We start from the raw sequence: 17,582 nt of genomic DNA on the forward strand, positions 1-17,582 counted from the left end.
TTCACCCCCTACCTGTCTTGGTGGCCCTGTTATCTTCTACCCTAGCTACAAGGAAAAGATCTAGAATGTTCTCAGGGCAGCCATTTTGGTGTCCTTGACAGAAGGGCAAGGAGAGGCCAGTAGCCCTTGATCAAAGGTCTTTGAGGAATCCGATCTTTAATAGCCTTACCTGTCTGTGGCTTCAGGGCATTCAGGAAAACAGAGCCCCCGACCCCCCAGCCATTCCTTGCCCCCCCAACCCCAGTCCCTCTAAAAAGCAGCTGTTAAATACCTTCCCTACAACTTTGCACAGGGAAGCATCAAGAGAATAGGAAAAACCCAACCCATCTTTGTTTTGTTTTGCTTAAGAATATGCAATTTGTTTTACATTCTTTTGGGAAGAAAGAAAATACATACATATATATTGCACTTCCCCTCCCCTCCCAAAAAAATGCACCGGAGCTTCTTTGAGTGTAAGCTGACAGTAGGTGGCCTTCTTTCCAGGAAGTCATGGATTTGAAGGTCACCTTGAGATGCTGATGGCAGTTTCTCTGCCCACAGGCTATAGCTTTGAGCAGGAGACCCACGCTGCAAGGGGCAGGATTGTTTACAGGGGGTCTCTGCGGGCTGGGCCAGGCAGGGGTGTCTGCATGGGGTCTCAGGACTTCATTGTACAGATGGGCACCACAATAACCAGAAGGACCGTGCAGGCGGCAGCCACAATCAGAGCCACCATCTTACACAGCTTAGCTCGCCTGAACTCAGCTTCCTTCCGCTTCAGTAACGAGTCGTAGCCCGGGGTATAAATGTCTTCCATCCAATATTCCAAGTTGTTTGGATTTAAGGACTCTTGGGTCTAAGAAGAAATAATACAAAATAAAAGCAAAGATAAGATTGTCAGGGATGCGCACTGATGGCTGGGAAACCAGTTCACGAAGTCACAGTGGCTGCAGGTGGCACCATCATCACGCCTGTCATCCCAGCTACTCAGCAGGCAGAGATATGGGTGAGGAGCCAAAAAAAAAGAGCGCCCCATTCCCAGGTAGTACCCATCTCATGAGTGACCCAAAAGCACACATAAATTAAAGAAACAGAATTGGGGTGCCATTAAGTCCCAGGAACTGACCTATCTGTGTTAAATTAACCAAAACTCAGGTAAATTCAAGGGATGGCATTTGTTTTCTAAGCCATAAAACTACTCTCTGACAGTTGAATGGGCCATTAGCCCAGGGAGTTCCCTAATCCCTCCTTTATCTCACCTGACCCCCCCATGGCTGTAAATCCGTGATTTTTACCTTTAAAACGACTGTGCAGACCCTGACTGGGAACCGCCTTCGGAGTTTCTTGCCTGGCTTGTAACCCACAATAAACCTTGCTTTTGCATTTCAGATGCCTCAATCCAGGTGGTTTTCTTTGGGGACCCTGACTCAGGGCACAACATTTTGGCGCCCAACATGGGGCCTATGTGGGATCCCCCAGGAACCCCACTGAGACCCTCTGGAGCCCGGAAGGTTTGTTGCTCAGTAACCGGTAAGAGCGCTTGCTGTTTGGGTCTGTGTTGTTGCCGTCTATACTTTCAGTCTGTGGCGATCGCGTCTGTATCTGGCAGGTTCTCACTGGGACAGACGTGTCCGGACAGTGATCCTGGAGGAAAGGGAACAGGATCCTGGAAAACACCAGGAAACTAATCCCGGACTCCATGGAGACCCCATCACAGGCCCTACCCAGGTTGCAATAGCCTTCCCTTCCGAAGGCCCCAACTGGGACTACAATGAAGCAGGAGGTAAGGAGCGGCTCCAGGTCTATCGCCAGGCTCTGTTGGCAGGTCTCAAGGCTGCAGCTCGCAAGCCTACCAATATGGCCAACGTTTAGGATGTTAAGCAGGGTGCTACTGAAAGTCCAGCAGCTTATCTAGAGAGACTCATGGCAGCCTTCAAGCGGTACACCCCTTATGATGCTGAGCTGGAAGAGAGCACACAAGCAGTTATTTTAGCCTTTATCAACCAGGCCGCGCCAGACATCAGGAAGAAATTGCAGTCCTTGGAAAGACTAGGCGAGAAAGGATTAAGAGAGCTAGTAGCTATGGCAGAGAAAGTATATAATAAAAGAGAAACTGATGAGCAACGAGAAGAAAGGAAAGATAGGAGAGATAGAAGACAGGAGAGGCAAATAAAAAGGATTTTGGATGGACAGCAAAGGCAAATGGAGCAGGTGCTCCTAGCCACCGTTGGCAAGCCAGAGGATGAAAACAGAAGACTGAAATTAGGGAAAAACCAATGTGCTTATTGCAAGAAAGAAGGGCACTGGGCCAAAGAATACCCCAAGAATAGAAGGACTTTCAACCTTTGTCTCAAAAGTAAGTCAGGGAATAGCCTCTGCACTGGGGACAGATTGGAAGTTGCATTGTGCTTACCGACCCCAGAGTTCAGGACAGATAGAAAAAATGAATCGGACCCTAAAAGAGACTTTAACAAAATTGGCCTTAGAGACTGGCGCAGACTGGTGTCACTTCTTCTTTTTGCTCTATTTAGAGTAAGGAATTCTCCCTATTACCCATGGTTCCTAGTCTCCAGACTGATCTATTAACTGACCTAGATGATGTTGAATTTTTGCTTAAGTTTGATTATCTACAGCTCGTGTACAAGAGCGTGTGGCCCCAACTCAAAACCCTTTACATTTCTGCCTCTCTCCCTACCCCCCATTTGTTAAATTCCTTATGTAATTAGGTTGTCTTGTGAAAAAGTTTTGTTTTGAACCTGGTTCTCACCTACAAGAGTAAGATTGGCAAAACTCTTATGATACTAAAACTTCTGGAAAATGAACGGCCGATATTAATTTTGCGCAATTTAAGATCTTTGAGTATGAATGTATGTATGAATGTGAGTGAACAAGTTCAAGGTTAAATTTTCAGCATGCTATGTAACATAATGGGTAAATTTATACTCGAAACACAAAGGCAATTGGGTAAATCTAAGTTTGAACTTCATGAAAAGTATTAGGTTTGAATGTTTCCAATGTCTCAAAGGATTATTGCATTATTTTAAAGAGGAACTGGCTATTTTACTAAAGATTCAGAAATCTGCATTAAAAAATCTGGTACTGTAATGCATAGAGCTGTTTACATTGTAAACATTGTATCCTGTTTAGCACAGAGGTATTAGGGAATTAGGAATTTATTACCTTGAGTTAAAATTTGGAAATAAGTATCAGAATTTGTTTATCAATGTCAGAGGTGATGTGAATAGTGTTTCTTAAACTGCCCCCTAAAATGTATTAAATTGGGGAAAAGAGTTTTTAAAAGGAATGATTTGGTTTCATGTTACTGGATTGCAATTGAACGTATTTTAGAAAAAGAAGGAAACTAAGTTTCCTTCTAGGCAGCGACCTAAACTGCAGAAGAAAAAAAAAGCCTCTTCTAAAAGGTGAAGGGAGTATCTTGAGCCCTAGAGGCCTGGAAGCAAAGGGAGTTCTTTGAGCCCTTAAAGGTTTTTCAAATGCAAATAAAGACTAAAGTGTTAAGTGTTTAAGCAAATATCATAAAAGTTTTTTTTTTTTTTTTGCCAGTCCTGGGCTTGAGCTCAGGGCCTGAGCACTGTCCTTGGACTTTCTCAAGGCTAGAGCTCTACCACTTGAGCCTCAGTACCACTTCTGGCTTTTTTCTATGTATGTGGTACCGAGGAATTGAATCGAGGTCTTCATGCATGCTAGGCAAGCACTTTAACCACTAGGCCAAACTCCCGGCCCCTCATAAAAGTTTTAAAGAACATTAGAAATGGGTTTCTGAATAAAATTTGAAAGCGAAGTTGTCCTAAATGTTTGTTTCAAAAAAGAGAGAGAAAAAAGGAAAATTAGGACTACCAAAATGATTGCTTAAATGCTATTTCAGCTTGCTCTTGTAAGTTACTTTATAGCAATTTCCAGCAGACCCATGGAGGAAAACAGCAGATCCTTATTCAGATGTAATTTTGGCCCTCACCAAGTTCCAGGTAAGATCATGCTTAGAGACTATTTCTGTGTTGACCACCTTGTTGCTTTAATTGGAACTAAAATGGCCTTATAAAGGACTCATTGATCTGAAAACTGCAGTTCTGAGCCAGCCCGGGCAAAGCAAAGTCCCTGTGAGACTGTGGCGTCTAATCAAGCAGCAGACTGCTAGCGAGATAGAGTTGCTTTGCAGCTCAAAGTGGCAGAGTGGTAGCCTTGAGCTGGAGAGCTGAGGGACAGCGCTCAGGCCCCGAGTTCAAGTCCAGCAACCAACAAAGTGAAATGCCAATGGGACATTTATCCCTGTGTGAGACACTACTGGGACAAAAGCAATAAAGCATCCAGATGCAGTGAGCCTCTGCTTGGATGGCAATTCTAGAGTCACTTGTGCTTGGCCATTCAAAATTATTCAGAGCCAGGAGGTCATAGAATAATTTGTAAGCATGCCTTACTAATGCCCATGCCTTTCATAACTGGGCAGGAACTTGTCAATCATCTGTGATAGTGGGTAATTTAAAGCCCTAACTGAGCGAATTCTGATTTGACACCAGCCACAAATTCAGGAAAGTTTGTGGATCTGAGGCTTGTGTCCCTATTGATTTGTTTAGATCTGACAACTGAAGCATAGTTAGAGTCACAAAGATAAAGTTCCTCAATCAAGAAAATGCCTTTGCAAATGGGTGCTAAGTAAGCTACATTATTGTAGCCAAAGAAAAGTTTTGTGCAGCTGTTAAATGTTGACTATATCTAATTTGGAGTAAAATATTGCTCCTGATACGTAATCCTGGCAACCTCTTGGTAAAATGAGCTAAGCTTTTAGGGTCCCTGGCTAGGTGTAGAGACAACGTCCCTGAGTCAGCTTGGAGAAGTTACAGAAGACGAATCGTCACCCATCAATCCCCTTTAGATGAAGGGACCAAAAAGTTGTTTTTTAAAAATTAAGACAGGATAAGTTAGAGGCATGGAAAAAATAGCAGATATGCAAGAGTGGAGACTGCACTTGTGGGGAATGGCTACAGGTTCAAGTCTTCTGTGCCTGTCTAGAGAATCCTAGCCTCGTTCAATCTGGTTACTGAAAGTTGTCACCCTGGTATTACTTTGGATTCTCAACCCTATACTGTCTTTAAAACTAATGGGGTGCCAGCCTGAAAAAAATGAGTGTGCTCAGGTAAAGCAACCAGGGAATCATTGGGAGAATTCACCAAAGTCAGGCCTTAGGTTAAGCTTCTTTAGAAATTTGCAGGCGACCCAGCAGGAGGTGTGACATTCCATTGGAGAGATGAGGCTGCTGCCACATATTCTGTCCTGCCTGATTCCACCACCAACCCACAGCTGTTTCCTGAGAGGACTGGAACTAAACTCTTGCTGATGGGACATTCTGTGCTAAATTCAAAGTCCCCTATGTGTTTGCAGCCATTATGGTGACTCTGGATGGGTGAAGGGAATTTTCCATGCAGTGCTGAACAGCCTAGACGTGGGAGATGCTAAATGGGAATGAGGGCTATAGCCAGGTAAAGAAGAGAGAAAAAGGTTAGTAAAGAAAACCTTTGGAAAGGAATGGAGAAAACAGAAGAATAGTTTATGGATAAGGGAGGATCTGGAAAGAATTGTCTTATGTTTGTTCTACAAAAAGGGAGAAAGACAAATCCTAGAGAGTTCCTGTATGTAGATGGTATGAGCATGTCTTGAGCTTACAAGTAAAATTGGCATGTAATTGAGTTAGCCATAATACAAACAGGGTTAGAATTGGTATACTGATGTGGAACTATTCTTTGTGCCCATCTGAGGAGTTGCTATGCTTGGGTGTATATTTCCTAATTGTGAGGGCTTTCTTGGGTGCAGAACTGGGAGGGCACGCTCTATGCCCCTCTAAACCAGAGAATGCTGTCTGCTGCCCGCATCTGATAACAATTGTTGACACTTCTCCCCAGGCCATGTGTTATCTCTGGTATCCAGAGGCAGCCCCAGGAGCCATTTATAATGCTAACCCTGATTCAATCGAGCTTTACAGGCCTCACAAGTCCGTTTTAGGACATGTTCATCAGCTGGCTTCCAGTAAAGAACTACTGGACTCATCACGCCCAGGTGAAGACAACTTGAGAGGATCCTGGACTTTCAGACTCCCAGAGAGATGGACTTTGACATTCTTGGGTCCCAAACAGATGCTGACCCGAGACGTATGCATTAGTCAATCCACAAGCTCACTGACTCACTGAGGTCCCTAGCTAAAGTTGTCCTCCAGAACAGAAGAGGACTAGACATATTGTTTCTAGAGGTTTGAGTGTCGCCCTGGGAGAAGAAGGTTGCTTTTGAGCGAGCTAGAGTAATAAAAAGATACCCTGGCAGCTGTAAAGAGGAGACTAGATGAGCAAGAAAGGGAGAGACAGGGGTCTCAAGGATGATATGAGAGGTTGTAAAACTGGCCCCCTGGGCAACTTCCCTAATCCTCTGCCACTATTGGCCCTCCGGTGATTATTTTAATGTTACTGTTACTGTTGACTGGCCCGTGTGTAATTAATGCAATGATGTCCTTAGTAAAACAAAGAGGATCAGAGTTATAAAACTGATGATCCTACATACCTGGTATAACACCGTTTGAACTGAGGTAAATAGCCAAGGATTTGACTAGGCTAAAAAAAAAGTGGGGAATGAGGAGCCAAAAAAAAAAAAAAAAGAGCACCCCCATTCCCAGGTAGTAACCATCTTGCTGTTTATATAAAGTATGAGTGACCCAAAAGCGCACATAAATTAAAGAAACAGAATTGTGGTGCCATTAAATCCCAGGAACTGACTTGTGTTAAAATTAACCAAAACTCAGGTAAATTCAAGGGATGGCATTTGTTTTCTAAGCCATAAAACTACTCTCTGACAGTGGAATGGGCCATTAGCCCAGGGAGTTCCCTAATCCCTCCTTTATCTCACCTGACCCCCCCCCAATGGCTGTAAATCTGTGATTTTTGCCTTTAAAAAGACTGTGTAGACCCTGACTGGGAACTCCTTCGCAGTTCCTTGCCTGGCTTGTAACCTGCAATAAACCTTGCTTTTGCATTTCAGATACCTCAATGCAGGTGGTTTTCTTTGGGGACCCCATCTCAGGGCACAACAATGGGGATCATGGTTCAAAGCCAGCCCTGGTGGGAAAATTCCCAACACTCCACTTAATCACCGGAAATTCTGAATTTGGTGCCATTTCTGTAAGAAGGCAGCCCCTCCTCACATCTGTCTCCCAGGCTGGCAGAGATGAGTTCACAATCTGCCAGAGAAATATCATATTTATCCTACACAGTCCATGCAACCCTTTCTGTGCCAACAGCTCTATCATCTACTGCCATGAAGTTCTTGCTTTATGGCAAATGTTTAATAATCTGTCACCTAAAAGCAATAGCTCCCTACGGTTCTGAGGGAAGGCATCAACATCTCCAAAACATACACCAAACATTGGCTCAGGGGGGTTTTCCTGGACTGTTTAATGTCCACAAACACGGGAACATGCAATGGCTCACACACTGAGGGGATTGAGAAACTGGCTGGACATGATGTCTGAGGCCCACTATCCTAGCTACTGGGGAGGCACAAAGGCTAGAGGATGTGAGTTTGAGGCCAGCTAAGGCCCCAAAGGTGTGTGCATGACTCCATCTCAGCCCATGGTTACGGGCAGTGGTTTCTACCTATAACCTACAGGGGAAGCACAGGGGCTACACTGTGGGGTATTCCTGCCATTCTCAATGACAGAGGCACAAACAGGAGGACCACTGTCCAATTCAGCCAGGGCGTAAAAGCAATACTATGTTGGCAAGAACCGAGCTGGGGGCATGGCTTACACGGTGGAGTACCTGCCTGGCAAGTGCAAGGTCCCAAGTTCAAAGCCCAGAGCCATCAAAACATAATAGAGCAAACCCTTTAAATACTTAAAAATAACCTCAACCCAGATGCTGCTAGCTCCCGCCTGTCATCCTAGCCACTCACGAGGCTGAGTCCTGAGGATCGCGGTTCAGAGCCAGCCTGGCACAAAGGTCTGTCAGACTGTGATCTCCAATGAACCACCAGAAAACCAGAAGTAGTAGAGCACAAGCTGAAGAGCTCAGTGACAGAGCCAAGGCCCTGAGTTCAAGGTCCACAACCAACAACAACAACAAAAAGACACTGGTTCCCAATGAGCCACCCAAGAGCCAGAAGAAGAGGTATAGCTCAGATAGTAGAGTGCCATCTTAAGCAGAAAAGCCTAAGGGACAGTGCCCAAAGCCCTGAGTTCAAACCCTGGCCTAAATAATATTAATAACTTTAATTAATAATAATTAGACCAGTAATAGACAAGTAATTTTCCACCGGCTATCCAGATCTGTTGTTTGCTGCTTTGCTGGGTCCCTTAGAGAATATTCTAGAAAAAGGCACAGTGCGGGGTAGGGAGGGGGGGCTTATTGGCCTGGCAATGGCCGTGGTGTCTCCCCAGAACTGATTCCTGGTGGCTGCGCAGTCCCTGCTCTCTCCTAACTCCACTTGTGCCAGGGAGAAAAATCCCCTCCACTGTTTGCCTGGGGTGTGCCGTGTGCATTCCAGAGTACTGATAACTCAGTATCCCCCTGCTGAGTACCTCCTGACACAGCTCTGCATCCCATCTCCTGCAGGCCCAATCCCACCAGCATCCCTTTCACTACAGCCCCCCCCCCACCATTTTACACCCATGCACAGACACACACACACCTCACCCGTGTGCACTCACAGATGCATGCACCCATGCACACACATCCACGCACATGCGCGTGCCGTTGTGCTCTCCTGGGTGGAAAAGGCCTTCAGTAGGTGAATGCTTGAGAAGGAAGAGATGAACTCAAGACGGGCCGGGTTTGCTGAAAGACTGGTCTGTTGTTGTGGGGACCAGGATAGCACCCACAAAGAGCCGGCTAGGCTCAGGCAATTCTGCAAGGAACCAATTTCTCTCTCTGCCCCGGCCTTCCAGGGCTGGCTTCCTCGGTTCCCCCTCTCAGGCAAGGGGGAATCAACTGCTTTGCAAATCTACTCTCTGCCCAAGAGCCAGCCTGGGAAAGATGATTTTTTTAATTAGTATTTTTTTCAATAACTGCAATCTCTCATAACACAGAGGTAATAGTGAGATTTCCAGGGATACCTGGAACACTAATTAAGCCTTCCAAAATACCTGGGATAAAAATCAGTCCCAGGCCTTGGATGCCATTCTCCAGTGGGCATGGTGGGGCTGGGGGGGGGGGACTGAGACGTGAAAGGGCCCAGGGAGAGCCTGGGGAGACACCTGAAAAACACCTGTTGTATGTGGCTCTTTGGCTCTAGGCACAGTGGCACATTCTAATCACTCAGATCTAGGGTGGGTCAAAAACTTTCTGATTCTTTCTTCTCCCTATACTTTGCCTCTCTGAAAGTCACTTTCCGTGATCTTGGGGAAGCATGTGTCATTCCGCCCTGTCTCCCTGTTTTCTGGCTGGTGGCTGGCCATGGGCTCGCAGCCACAAACTTGCAGTGTGGCATCTGGGGTGCAGGTGCATGGCAGGCAGTTGAGAGAGATTCAACTCTTGATCTTACCTGCTGGCAGCAGGAAAGTGGGGGGAGAGGCAGTGCGACAGAAAGACACTGCTCTGTGCCACATAGGGACACAATAAACACAATAAGAGAGCTGGAGTCAGGGCACCAGTGGCTCACACCTGTTATCCCAGCTACTCAGGAGGCTGAGATCTGAGGATCACAGTTCAAAGCCAGCCTGTGCAGGAAAGTCCGTGAGACCCTTATGTCCAATGTAACACCAGAAAACCAGAAGTGGCTCTGTGGCTCACAGTGGTAGAGCACTAGCCTTGAGTTGAAGAGCTCAGGGACAGCACCCAGGCCCTGAGTTCAAGACCCACCACCAACAACAACAACAACCACAACCACAAAACACTAGTTCCCTTGCTAATCTCTTGTGGATCAAAGCTTCCCACATGGGCAGGGGCTCACAGATGACAGGCCAGGGTGACCGGTGGAAGCCATGCAGGAGACATTGCTATGCATAGGCCTGGGACACCTGGCCGGGGCCCGGGGCCCAAGAGGCACACCTGCAGGTCCAGGGCGGCCAGCTTGCCCTTGTCGCCAGCATTCCGCACATACTCATCCAGGGTCCAGGCCGGCTGGCCCCGCTTCACCTCGGCCACCTCGGTGACACGCATGTCCGTGTACAGCGGGTTGCTCTTCCTGTGGGCCTGGAGTGAGGCCGGGTAGGGGTGGGGGCTGAACACCTGCTCCACCAGGAAGCCGTCCTGGGGCTGCTTGGCCAGCCGGTGCTGTGAAGGGATGTCATGCTGTCTGTCTGCCTGCAGAGGAGCACAGAAAGTTCTAGAAGGGTGGCACAGAGGCAACTGGGTCTCAGTGTGAAATTGGGAAGTGACCGGTTTCTTCTGCTCTCTCTTTCTTTCTTCCTCCCTCTCTTCTCTGCCAGTCCTGGGTTTGAGCTCAGGGCCTGAGCACTGTCCTTGGACTTTCTCAAGGCTAGAGCTCTACCACTTGAGCCTCAGCACCACTTCCGGCTTTTTTCTATGTATGTGGTGCCGAGGAATCGAACCCGGGTCTTCATGCATGCTAGGCAAGCACTTTAACCACTAGGCCAAACTCCTGGCCATTACTCACTTCTTAATTCATCTTTTCTTATTAACCATTTATCTTAGAATGCAAAAAGAAAAAAAAAAAGGAAAATATCCTCATGGTTTCAGAAGGGACAAGGAGGGCGCAGTGGCTCCCACCTGCTACCCCAGCTACTGAGGAGGCTGAGATCTGAGGATCATGGTTCAAAGCCAGCCTGGCCACAAAAGTCTGGGAGACTCTCATCTCCAGTGAATACCAGAAAACCTGAAGTGGAGCTGTGGCTCAAGTAGAGAGCGATAGCCTTGAGTGAATAAATGAAACAAGAGCTCAGGGTCCTGAGTTCAAGGCCAACAACAGCAAAGAGAGAGAATTAAAAAAAAAGATGGCAAAGGTAGAGAGGGAGGGGGAAAGAGAGAGGAAGACAGGAAGAGAAGGGAGGAGAGCTGAGGGAGGAAAATGCTGGGGAGAGGGAGGAGAAGAAGAGAAAGGAACGGAGAGGAATAGAATAGGGGGAGGGGAAAGAAGAGGAGAGGAGGGTTGGGAAAGGAACAAGAGAAGAGGGGAGGGAAGGGAGAGGAGGGGAGGGAGAGGAGGGGAGGGAAGCAGAGGGGATAGGAAGGAAGGAGGAGGGAGGGAAGAGGGGGAGGGGAGGGAAAAGGGAGAGGAGGAGAGGGAAAGGGATAGGAGAGAGGGAAGAGAGAGGAGGGGAAAGAGAGAAAGGGAGGGAAGGGAGAGGAGGGGAGAAAGAGGTAGGGAGGGAAGGGAGGAAAGGAAGGGAAGAGAGGGGAGAGAGGGGAGGGAGGGGAGAGCAGGGGAGAGGAGAGGAGGGGAGAGCAGGGGAGAGCAGGGGAGAGCAGGAGAGAGGAGGGGAGGATTGGGAAAGGGAGAGGAGGGTAGGAAGGGGTGAGGAGGGCCCCCACCTGTCTCCTGAACCTGCAGGCCAGCCTTCCAACCCCCCCCACCCTGATACCCTCCTGATCCTGTCCTGACCCATCCTGACACCCTCCTGATCCCTCCACCCCATCCTGATCACTCCAGCCCCCATCCTGACTCCCCCAGCCCCCTCCTGATCCCTCAGGCCCCCTCTTGACCCCTCAGACCCCCTATAACCGCCCCCGTCCTTACCCCTGCGCGCCCTCCTGACCCCTCCACCCCCGTTCCTGACTCCCTCCTCATCCCTCCCCCTCTCCCGACCCCTGCAAGCCCTCCTGACCTCCACCTGACCCCTGCGCCCTCTCCTGATCCTCCATCCCCATCCTGGCCCGTGCGCACTCCTGACCCCTCTACCCCCCTCCTGACCCCTGCGCCCCCTCCTGACCCCTCCAACCGCCCCCGCCCCCGCCCCCGTCCTGACCCCTGTGCGCCCCCCCACCCCGCTCGCGAGCTCGGCGGTGATTGGCCGGCGCGGCGGCCGGGGGCGGGGCGGGCGCGGAGGGGCCCAATCACCTTCCTGTCGTCGGCGGGGCCCGCGCCGTGGGGCGGCTCGCCGGCGCTGGGGCGGCGGGCGCGGGGCAGCGCGCGCCAGTCCCCGGGCGAGCTGGCCATGCTGGCCATCTTGGACTCGGTGGCGCTGTTCTCCTCGGTCAGAGACCGCGAGGACGGCCGGGCGCAGAGGCTCCTCCGCAGGGCGCGCACCCGCAGGCTCTCGCTGCGGCCGGCGGCGGCGGCGGCGTCGGGGCCGCCCCAGGCGGGCGGGGGCTCGGCGGCCGGGGAGGGCGGGTTCTCCGGAGGCGGGATCTTCTGGTCCAGCTGGTTCAGTTTGCCCAGGACCTGGGAGATCTCCTCGCGGACCCCGGACAGGGACTCCAGCTTGCGCTCGATGTCGCCGAGCCTCCGCACCAGCCTGCACACGCTGGCCTGCAGCTCGGCCTCCGAGGGCCGCGCGCCCTCCGCGCCGCCCGCCGCGCCGCCCCGGCGGCGGCCCTCGGGCGAGCTGTCGCCGTCCGACTTGGGGAGCTGGGACAGAGAGCCGGTGCTGTTGTAGCAGGAGGACTGCACCAGCCCGGTGTCGTCCAGGAACCGGAAAATGTCACTGATGTCATCACTGACGACTTCGGAGTCGGCGTCCGAGGGTTTCCTGGCCAGCGGGTCGCCGTACTGGGCCTGGGGGGCGTCGCACCGGTCCGGAGGCTTCTGCGGCTCGGGCGGGAGCTGGTCAGTCTGCGTGCCCACGCTGCTGGTGTCCGAGCCCAGCCCGGCGGCGCCCGCGGCCGGGTCCTGGAACTCCAGGTCCCGGGGGGCCGGCCCGCCGGCCTTGGCATAGCCCACGGGGAGAAGCGACGCGGGCTCCTGGGCCATCAGGAACGCGGGGCGCCTCTCCGGGGCTGAGAAGTTGGGGGTCTGGCTGCCAAGATTGGAGAAGGGCGGCTTCTCCTCCGAGGGCTGCCTGCGGAAGACGGGGTGCTCCGAGTCGGGGACCTCCTCCGTGTTGAGGCTCCAGCTCTTGGCCGGCCACGGGGTCTGCTTGCTGGGCTTCCCCGGGCAGCGCCGGGCCCCCGGGCCGCCCACCACTGGGGTGGTGGGGCCGAAGTAGGTGGAGGCTTGGAGGTCATCCAGGCTTTCGTGCTTGGCTCGCCTGCGGTCGGGATTCGGGGAGTACCCGGGGCTCAGGTACTGGCTGTGGTAGGGCATCTCGAAGCTGTGGTTAAAGAAGGGAGCTTTGTGGGGTTCCTTTCGCCTTTGGGGTTCCCCGTGGTCTCTTTCTGCTTTGCTGGAGGGCCGCAGCAGGGCGGGGGACGCGGCCACCAGGTTGTGGAAGTCATCTTTGAAGATGTTCCTTTTGTCCACACAGGATGGAGCCAGGTAGGGTGGCTCGCGGGGGACAAAGGTCTCCTTGTGGGCCAGGGAATCCGGATCTGAGACAGACTCGCTGTCCACGCTGGTGGGGAAGCAGGTCCTCTGCATCTCACACGGCTGTGGGCCACCCACGGGGTAGGGGGCCCCGGCCTGCAGCCGGTCCAGCGAGGACACCCGATGCTTCGCCTCCTTCCTGGACCCCAACAGGAAGTTAGGCTCTGCATCTGGGACAAACGGGGGACAGTCGGCCTTCTGGCACTTGGAGGACTGTCGAGTGGGGTACCCCCGGCTGAAGGATCTCTCGTGGAGCTCGCAGTTGAGGGGTTCACACTCAGCTGGGTCGCAGAGCTCTGGGTCCGGCCTACAGGCCTGGAAGGACCCCCCTCCTTTCTTGCGTCCCTTCTGTCCACCAGCCTGAAGCTTGTCCCTGGGGGTCACACCCACCTGAACCAGGTTGAAGATGGACAGGATGTCGGCGGCCACTGCCAGCTTCTTGGCCTGCGGGCTGCTCCCTGCACAGCTCATCTTGTCCTTGAACAGCGAGGCAGGGAAGTTGGGGTCCAGGCAGGCGGTGTAGAAGAGGGCGCCCCTCAGCCTGGCCAGCTGAGACAGGTCCAGCCGGCTGCACAGGGATGCACACAGCTCCTGGTAGGAGACCGTGCCCTGCTTGTGGTCCAGCTCTTCCAGAATCTTCTCCAGGAAGAGGGATGTTTCTTGAGTGGCCTCCATGTTCTGGGATTCTGGAAGCTGTCAGCTGCACTGAGACTCCTGGCGGGCTATGACAGGGACAAGGCCTAGAGATGAGGAGGAACAGGTTAAACACGCACATGTGCAGGCTGGGCGCCGTGGCTCACACCTGGAATCTCACCCACGAGGGAGGCTGAGAACTGAGGGGCAGCATTCAAGTTCGGCCTGGGCAGGATAGTCCATGAGATCTCCAGTGAACTACCAGAAAACCAGGAGTGGCTCTCTGGCTCCAGTAATAGAGTGCTGGACTTGAGTAAACAAAAACTCAGGCCTTGAGTTCAAATCCCAGTATAGGTAGATAAATATATAGGTAGGTTGGTAGATACACGCATACATACATAGATGGACATGGATAGACAGATGAGAGTGAGATTGAAGATAAAAATGAAAGAACATTGTGGGTATCAAGATGTTAATAATGATTTTGCTTGGGTTTTCAAATGGATGTTTCTGGATTCTTTCCCCCATCTCCTTTGACAGTACTAGGATTTGAACTCGGGCTGTGTGCCCTGCTAGGCTGGCACAGTTCTTCCAGCCCTCTTTTTCGCTTTCTGTTTTTTGGTTTGTTCATGGGACTTGACCTCTGGGCCTGGACGCTGTCCCTGAGCTCTTCAGCTCAAGGCTCTACCACCTTACAGCGCCACTTCCAGTTTTCTGGTGGTTAACTGGAGACAGGAGTCTCACGGAATTTAGTGCCCTGGCTGGTTTTGAACCGTGATCCTCAGATCTCAGCCTCCTGAGTAGTTAGGATGACAGAAATGAGCCACCAGCACCTGGCTTCACTCGTTACTTTTCAGCTAGGGGTCTCACTTGAACTGTGATCTGCCTGTTTGAAGTTTCTCAAAGTTTCTGGCTGACAGGCACTCACTACTGCAGGTATGAGTGATGGAATCTTCTTGATGTTTCTGCATATAAGCGTCTACAAACACAGTTTTCCCAATCTCTGCCTTCCACATAGCCTGGGATGAAGGTATGTGGTGCACAGCTCGGTTCTACATGGAGGAGGGGGTTATACAAACATTTCTCTCCAGGCTGGCCTTGAATCAGGAGCCTCCCAAAGAGGCAAGATTATAAATGTAAGCCAGCAAGCACCTGACTTCTGATACATCCAATCTCTTTTCCCTACCATTTTACCATGCAAAACAAATAATCACATATCCACCAACTGGATTGCACTATGAACATGTTGCTATATTTGTTCGATCCTATATCTGTCTGTCAGCAAGCCATTTTACTATTTTTTAAGTACTTTGAAGAAAATTACAGACATCTGTACATTTTCCCTTCTCTCCACATCTCATCATGCATATCATCCAAGTAGCAACAATTTAGCTTTTCTTTTCATATGAAATAGACATATAATGAAGAGTGTGTGTGTGTGTGTGTGTGTGTGCCAGTACTAGGGCTTGAACTCAGGATTTGGGTACTGTTCCTTAGTTTTTATTCCATCAAAGCTAGTACTCTGCTACTTGAGCCACTGCTCCACTTCTGGTTTTTGTCTGGTTTCTTGGAGATAAAGAGCCTCATGGCCTTTCCTGCCTGGGCTGGCTTTGAACCACCATCTTCAGATCTCAGCCTCCTGAGTAGCTGGGATAAAGAAGCGTGAGCCACTTGGCTAGTACACGACTATTAAGCGTGCACTGGCTAAAGTTCTGACAATAATAGATGCTCCTGCAGGAAAAATCTACAATATATAAAGCACGGGAACGTACCCAATGATTTTACTGGAATTGTAATTCTGAATAATTTCCCACCTTCTCTTTTATAATTACCAAATAATGAGCCTGGCTTAGGAAGGGAAAAGCAATGGGAACTGTTCTAGAATGGGAAAATGAAACACCTCCAACCAAACATTTCACCATTCACATGTGAGTAAAGTGTGAAACTCCTTGGTTAAAAATAATAATAATGAAGCTCCTGAAAGTCATACAGATCTTGTCAAATTTGGGTCAAATTCAGTCAGATTCCAATGACCATTTGCTCCCAACTCACTGTTTACCTGACTTCTGATAATTGATTTTCTTTTTTGCACTGTCACTCAAGGCTGGTGCTCTGCCACTTGAATCACAGCATCATTTTGGCCTTTTTGGTGGGTCTTTGGAAATGAGACTCTTGTAGACTTTCCTACTCAGGCTGGTTTTGAACCACGATCCTCAGATCACAGCCTCCTGGGATGACAGGCATGAACCACTGGCACCCAGCTTCATGACTGATTTGTTTTGCACTGACTCAGTTCACAGAGGCTCAACTCATTTTCTGGGGGAAGCTGAGATTTCTTCCAGCTCATCAGTGGGTTGCCATTCCCTGTGTGCTTTCACAGCCCTGAGCTCAGCCCTTTCCACAAATGCCAGTGTGGGCCCTGACAGATTTCTTTTCTTTATTGTTTTATGGGTCCCATCTCATCCTTCCACTCCTGGGCTCTTGCCAGTGATCCATGCCTCCAACCCCCTGGCATGCTTTTTCCTTGATGGGTTTTGACCCTGACTGAGCACATTCTTGGGGAACCCATGCCTTCGACACAACACCCAGCCCTGCCACAGCCATCCATAACCCTTGAATGAGCCGGGCACAGGTGGCTCACACCTATCATCCTAGCTACTCAGGAGGCTGAGTTCTGAGGATTAGGGTTCAAAGCCAGCCTGGGCAGGAAAGTCCATGAAACATATATATATATATACATTTTTTTCTTTTTTTTTTTATCTCCAATGAACCACCGAAGACCTGGGTTCCATTCCTCAGTACCACATACATAGAAAAAAAAATCCAGAAGTGGTGCTGAGGCTCAAGTGGTAGAGTTCTAGCCTTGAGAAAATCCAAGGTGCTCAGGCCCTGGATTGGCAAAAAATAAATTAAAAAAAAATAAATGAATAAATAAAAAGCTGGAAGTAGAGCAGTGGCTCTTGCTCAGTCTTGAGCAAGAAAACTCAGCCAGGCCCTAAGTTCAATTCCTCCCTCCCTCTTCTTCTCCCTCTCCCTCTCCCTCCCCACCCCCGACACACTACACACACACACACATACACACACACAAACACACAGACCAGAAGAAACACAATGTAGGCTATAATTTCTTGGATTGCTTCTTGAAGATGAACTCTGCATTTCACGTCTACCAATTCCTTTAACTGCTGAATCTTCCCTTTCTGCCACGAACAACCCAGCACGGGGCGAAGAAAAAGAAAACACTAAGGATAAACGCTAGTATCATGGAACTGGCGCAGCAAAACCGAGTCAGAAAATATTCTTACTCAACCCTGTGCCTGCTCCATAATTCACCCATCTTTCAGAGCACGAAATGGGGCTCTGAGCTGCAGCCTACTGCCATACTCTGGCTTGATGGCCACAGCAGATCTGACTTCACCTGCTGCCAAGGCTTCCTTTTTTTGGAGGGGGGTGGATACAATTTTTATTTTGAAACATTTTCAATTTTCTACTTGTAATATTTCAAGAGTAAGAAATAGGACATGAATTATTAATTAAGCAATAGAAAACATTTT

General features: G+C 50.0%; 1 protein-coding gene across 1 annotated transcript; it reads right to left on the reverse strand.

Moving 5' to 3' along the window:
* Nucleotides 1–249: 249 nt before the first annotated feature.
* On the reverse strand, nt 250–14,131 carry Minar1 (membrane integral NOTCH2 associated receptor 1). The gene is made up of 3 exons (XM_090321358.1): nt 11,992–14,131; nt 10,023–10,277; nt 250–835 (listed from the first exon to the last, which is right to left on the reverse strand). The coding sequence occupies exons 1-3, from the start codon at nt 14,068–14,070 to the stop codon at nt 638–640; spliced, it is 2,532 nt and encodes an 843-aa protein (XP_090177484.1). The 5' UTR covers nt 14,071–14,131; the 3' UTR covers nt 250–637.
* Nucleotides 14,132–17,582: the final 3,451 nt, after the last annotated feature.

This window comes from Megascapheus bottae, chromosome 30 (genome assembly GCF_031878675.1).
Source record: "Megascapheus bottae isolate mThoBot1 chromosome 30, mThoBot2.hap1, whole genome shotgun sequence".
In the NCBI taxonomy this organism is placed as follows: domain Eukaryota; kingdom Metazoa; phylum Chordata; class Mammalia; order Rodentia; family Geomyidae; genus Megascapheus; species Megascapheus bottae.

What these genes read in the sequence shown, in the direction of transcription:
- Minar1 (XM_090321358.1), bottom strand. Translation starts at nt 14,070, where the DNA reads ATGGAGGCCACTCAAGAAACATCCCTCTTCCTGGAGAAGATTCTGGAA. An exon ending in GCCCCGCCGACGACAGGAAG is followed by an intron (nt 10,278 to 11,991) that starts GTGATTGGGCCC and finishes GCTCCTCTGCAG; the next exon opens with GCAGACAGACAGCATGACAT. An exon ending in TGGCCGCCCTGGACCTGCAG is followed by an intron (nt 836 to 10,022) that starts GTGTGCCTCTTG and finishes ATTTCTTCTTAG; the next exon opens with ACCCAAGAGTCCTTAAATCC.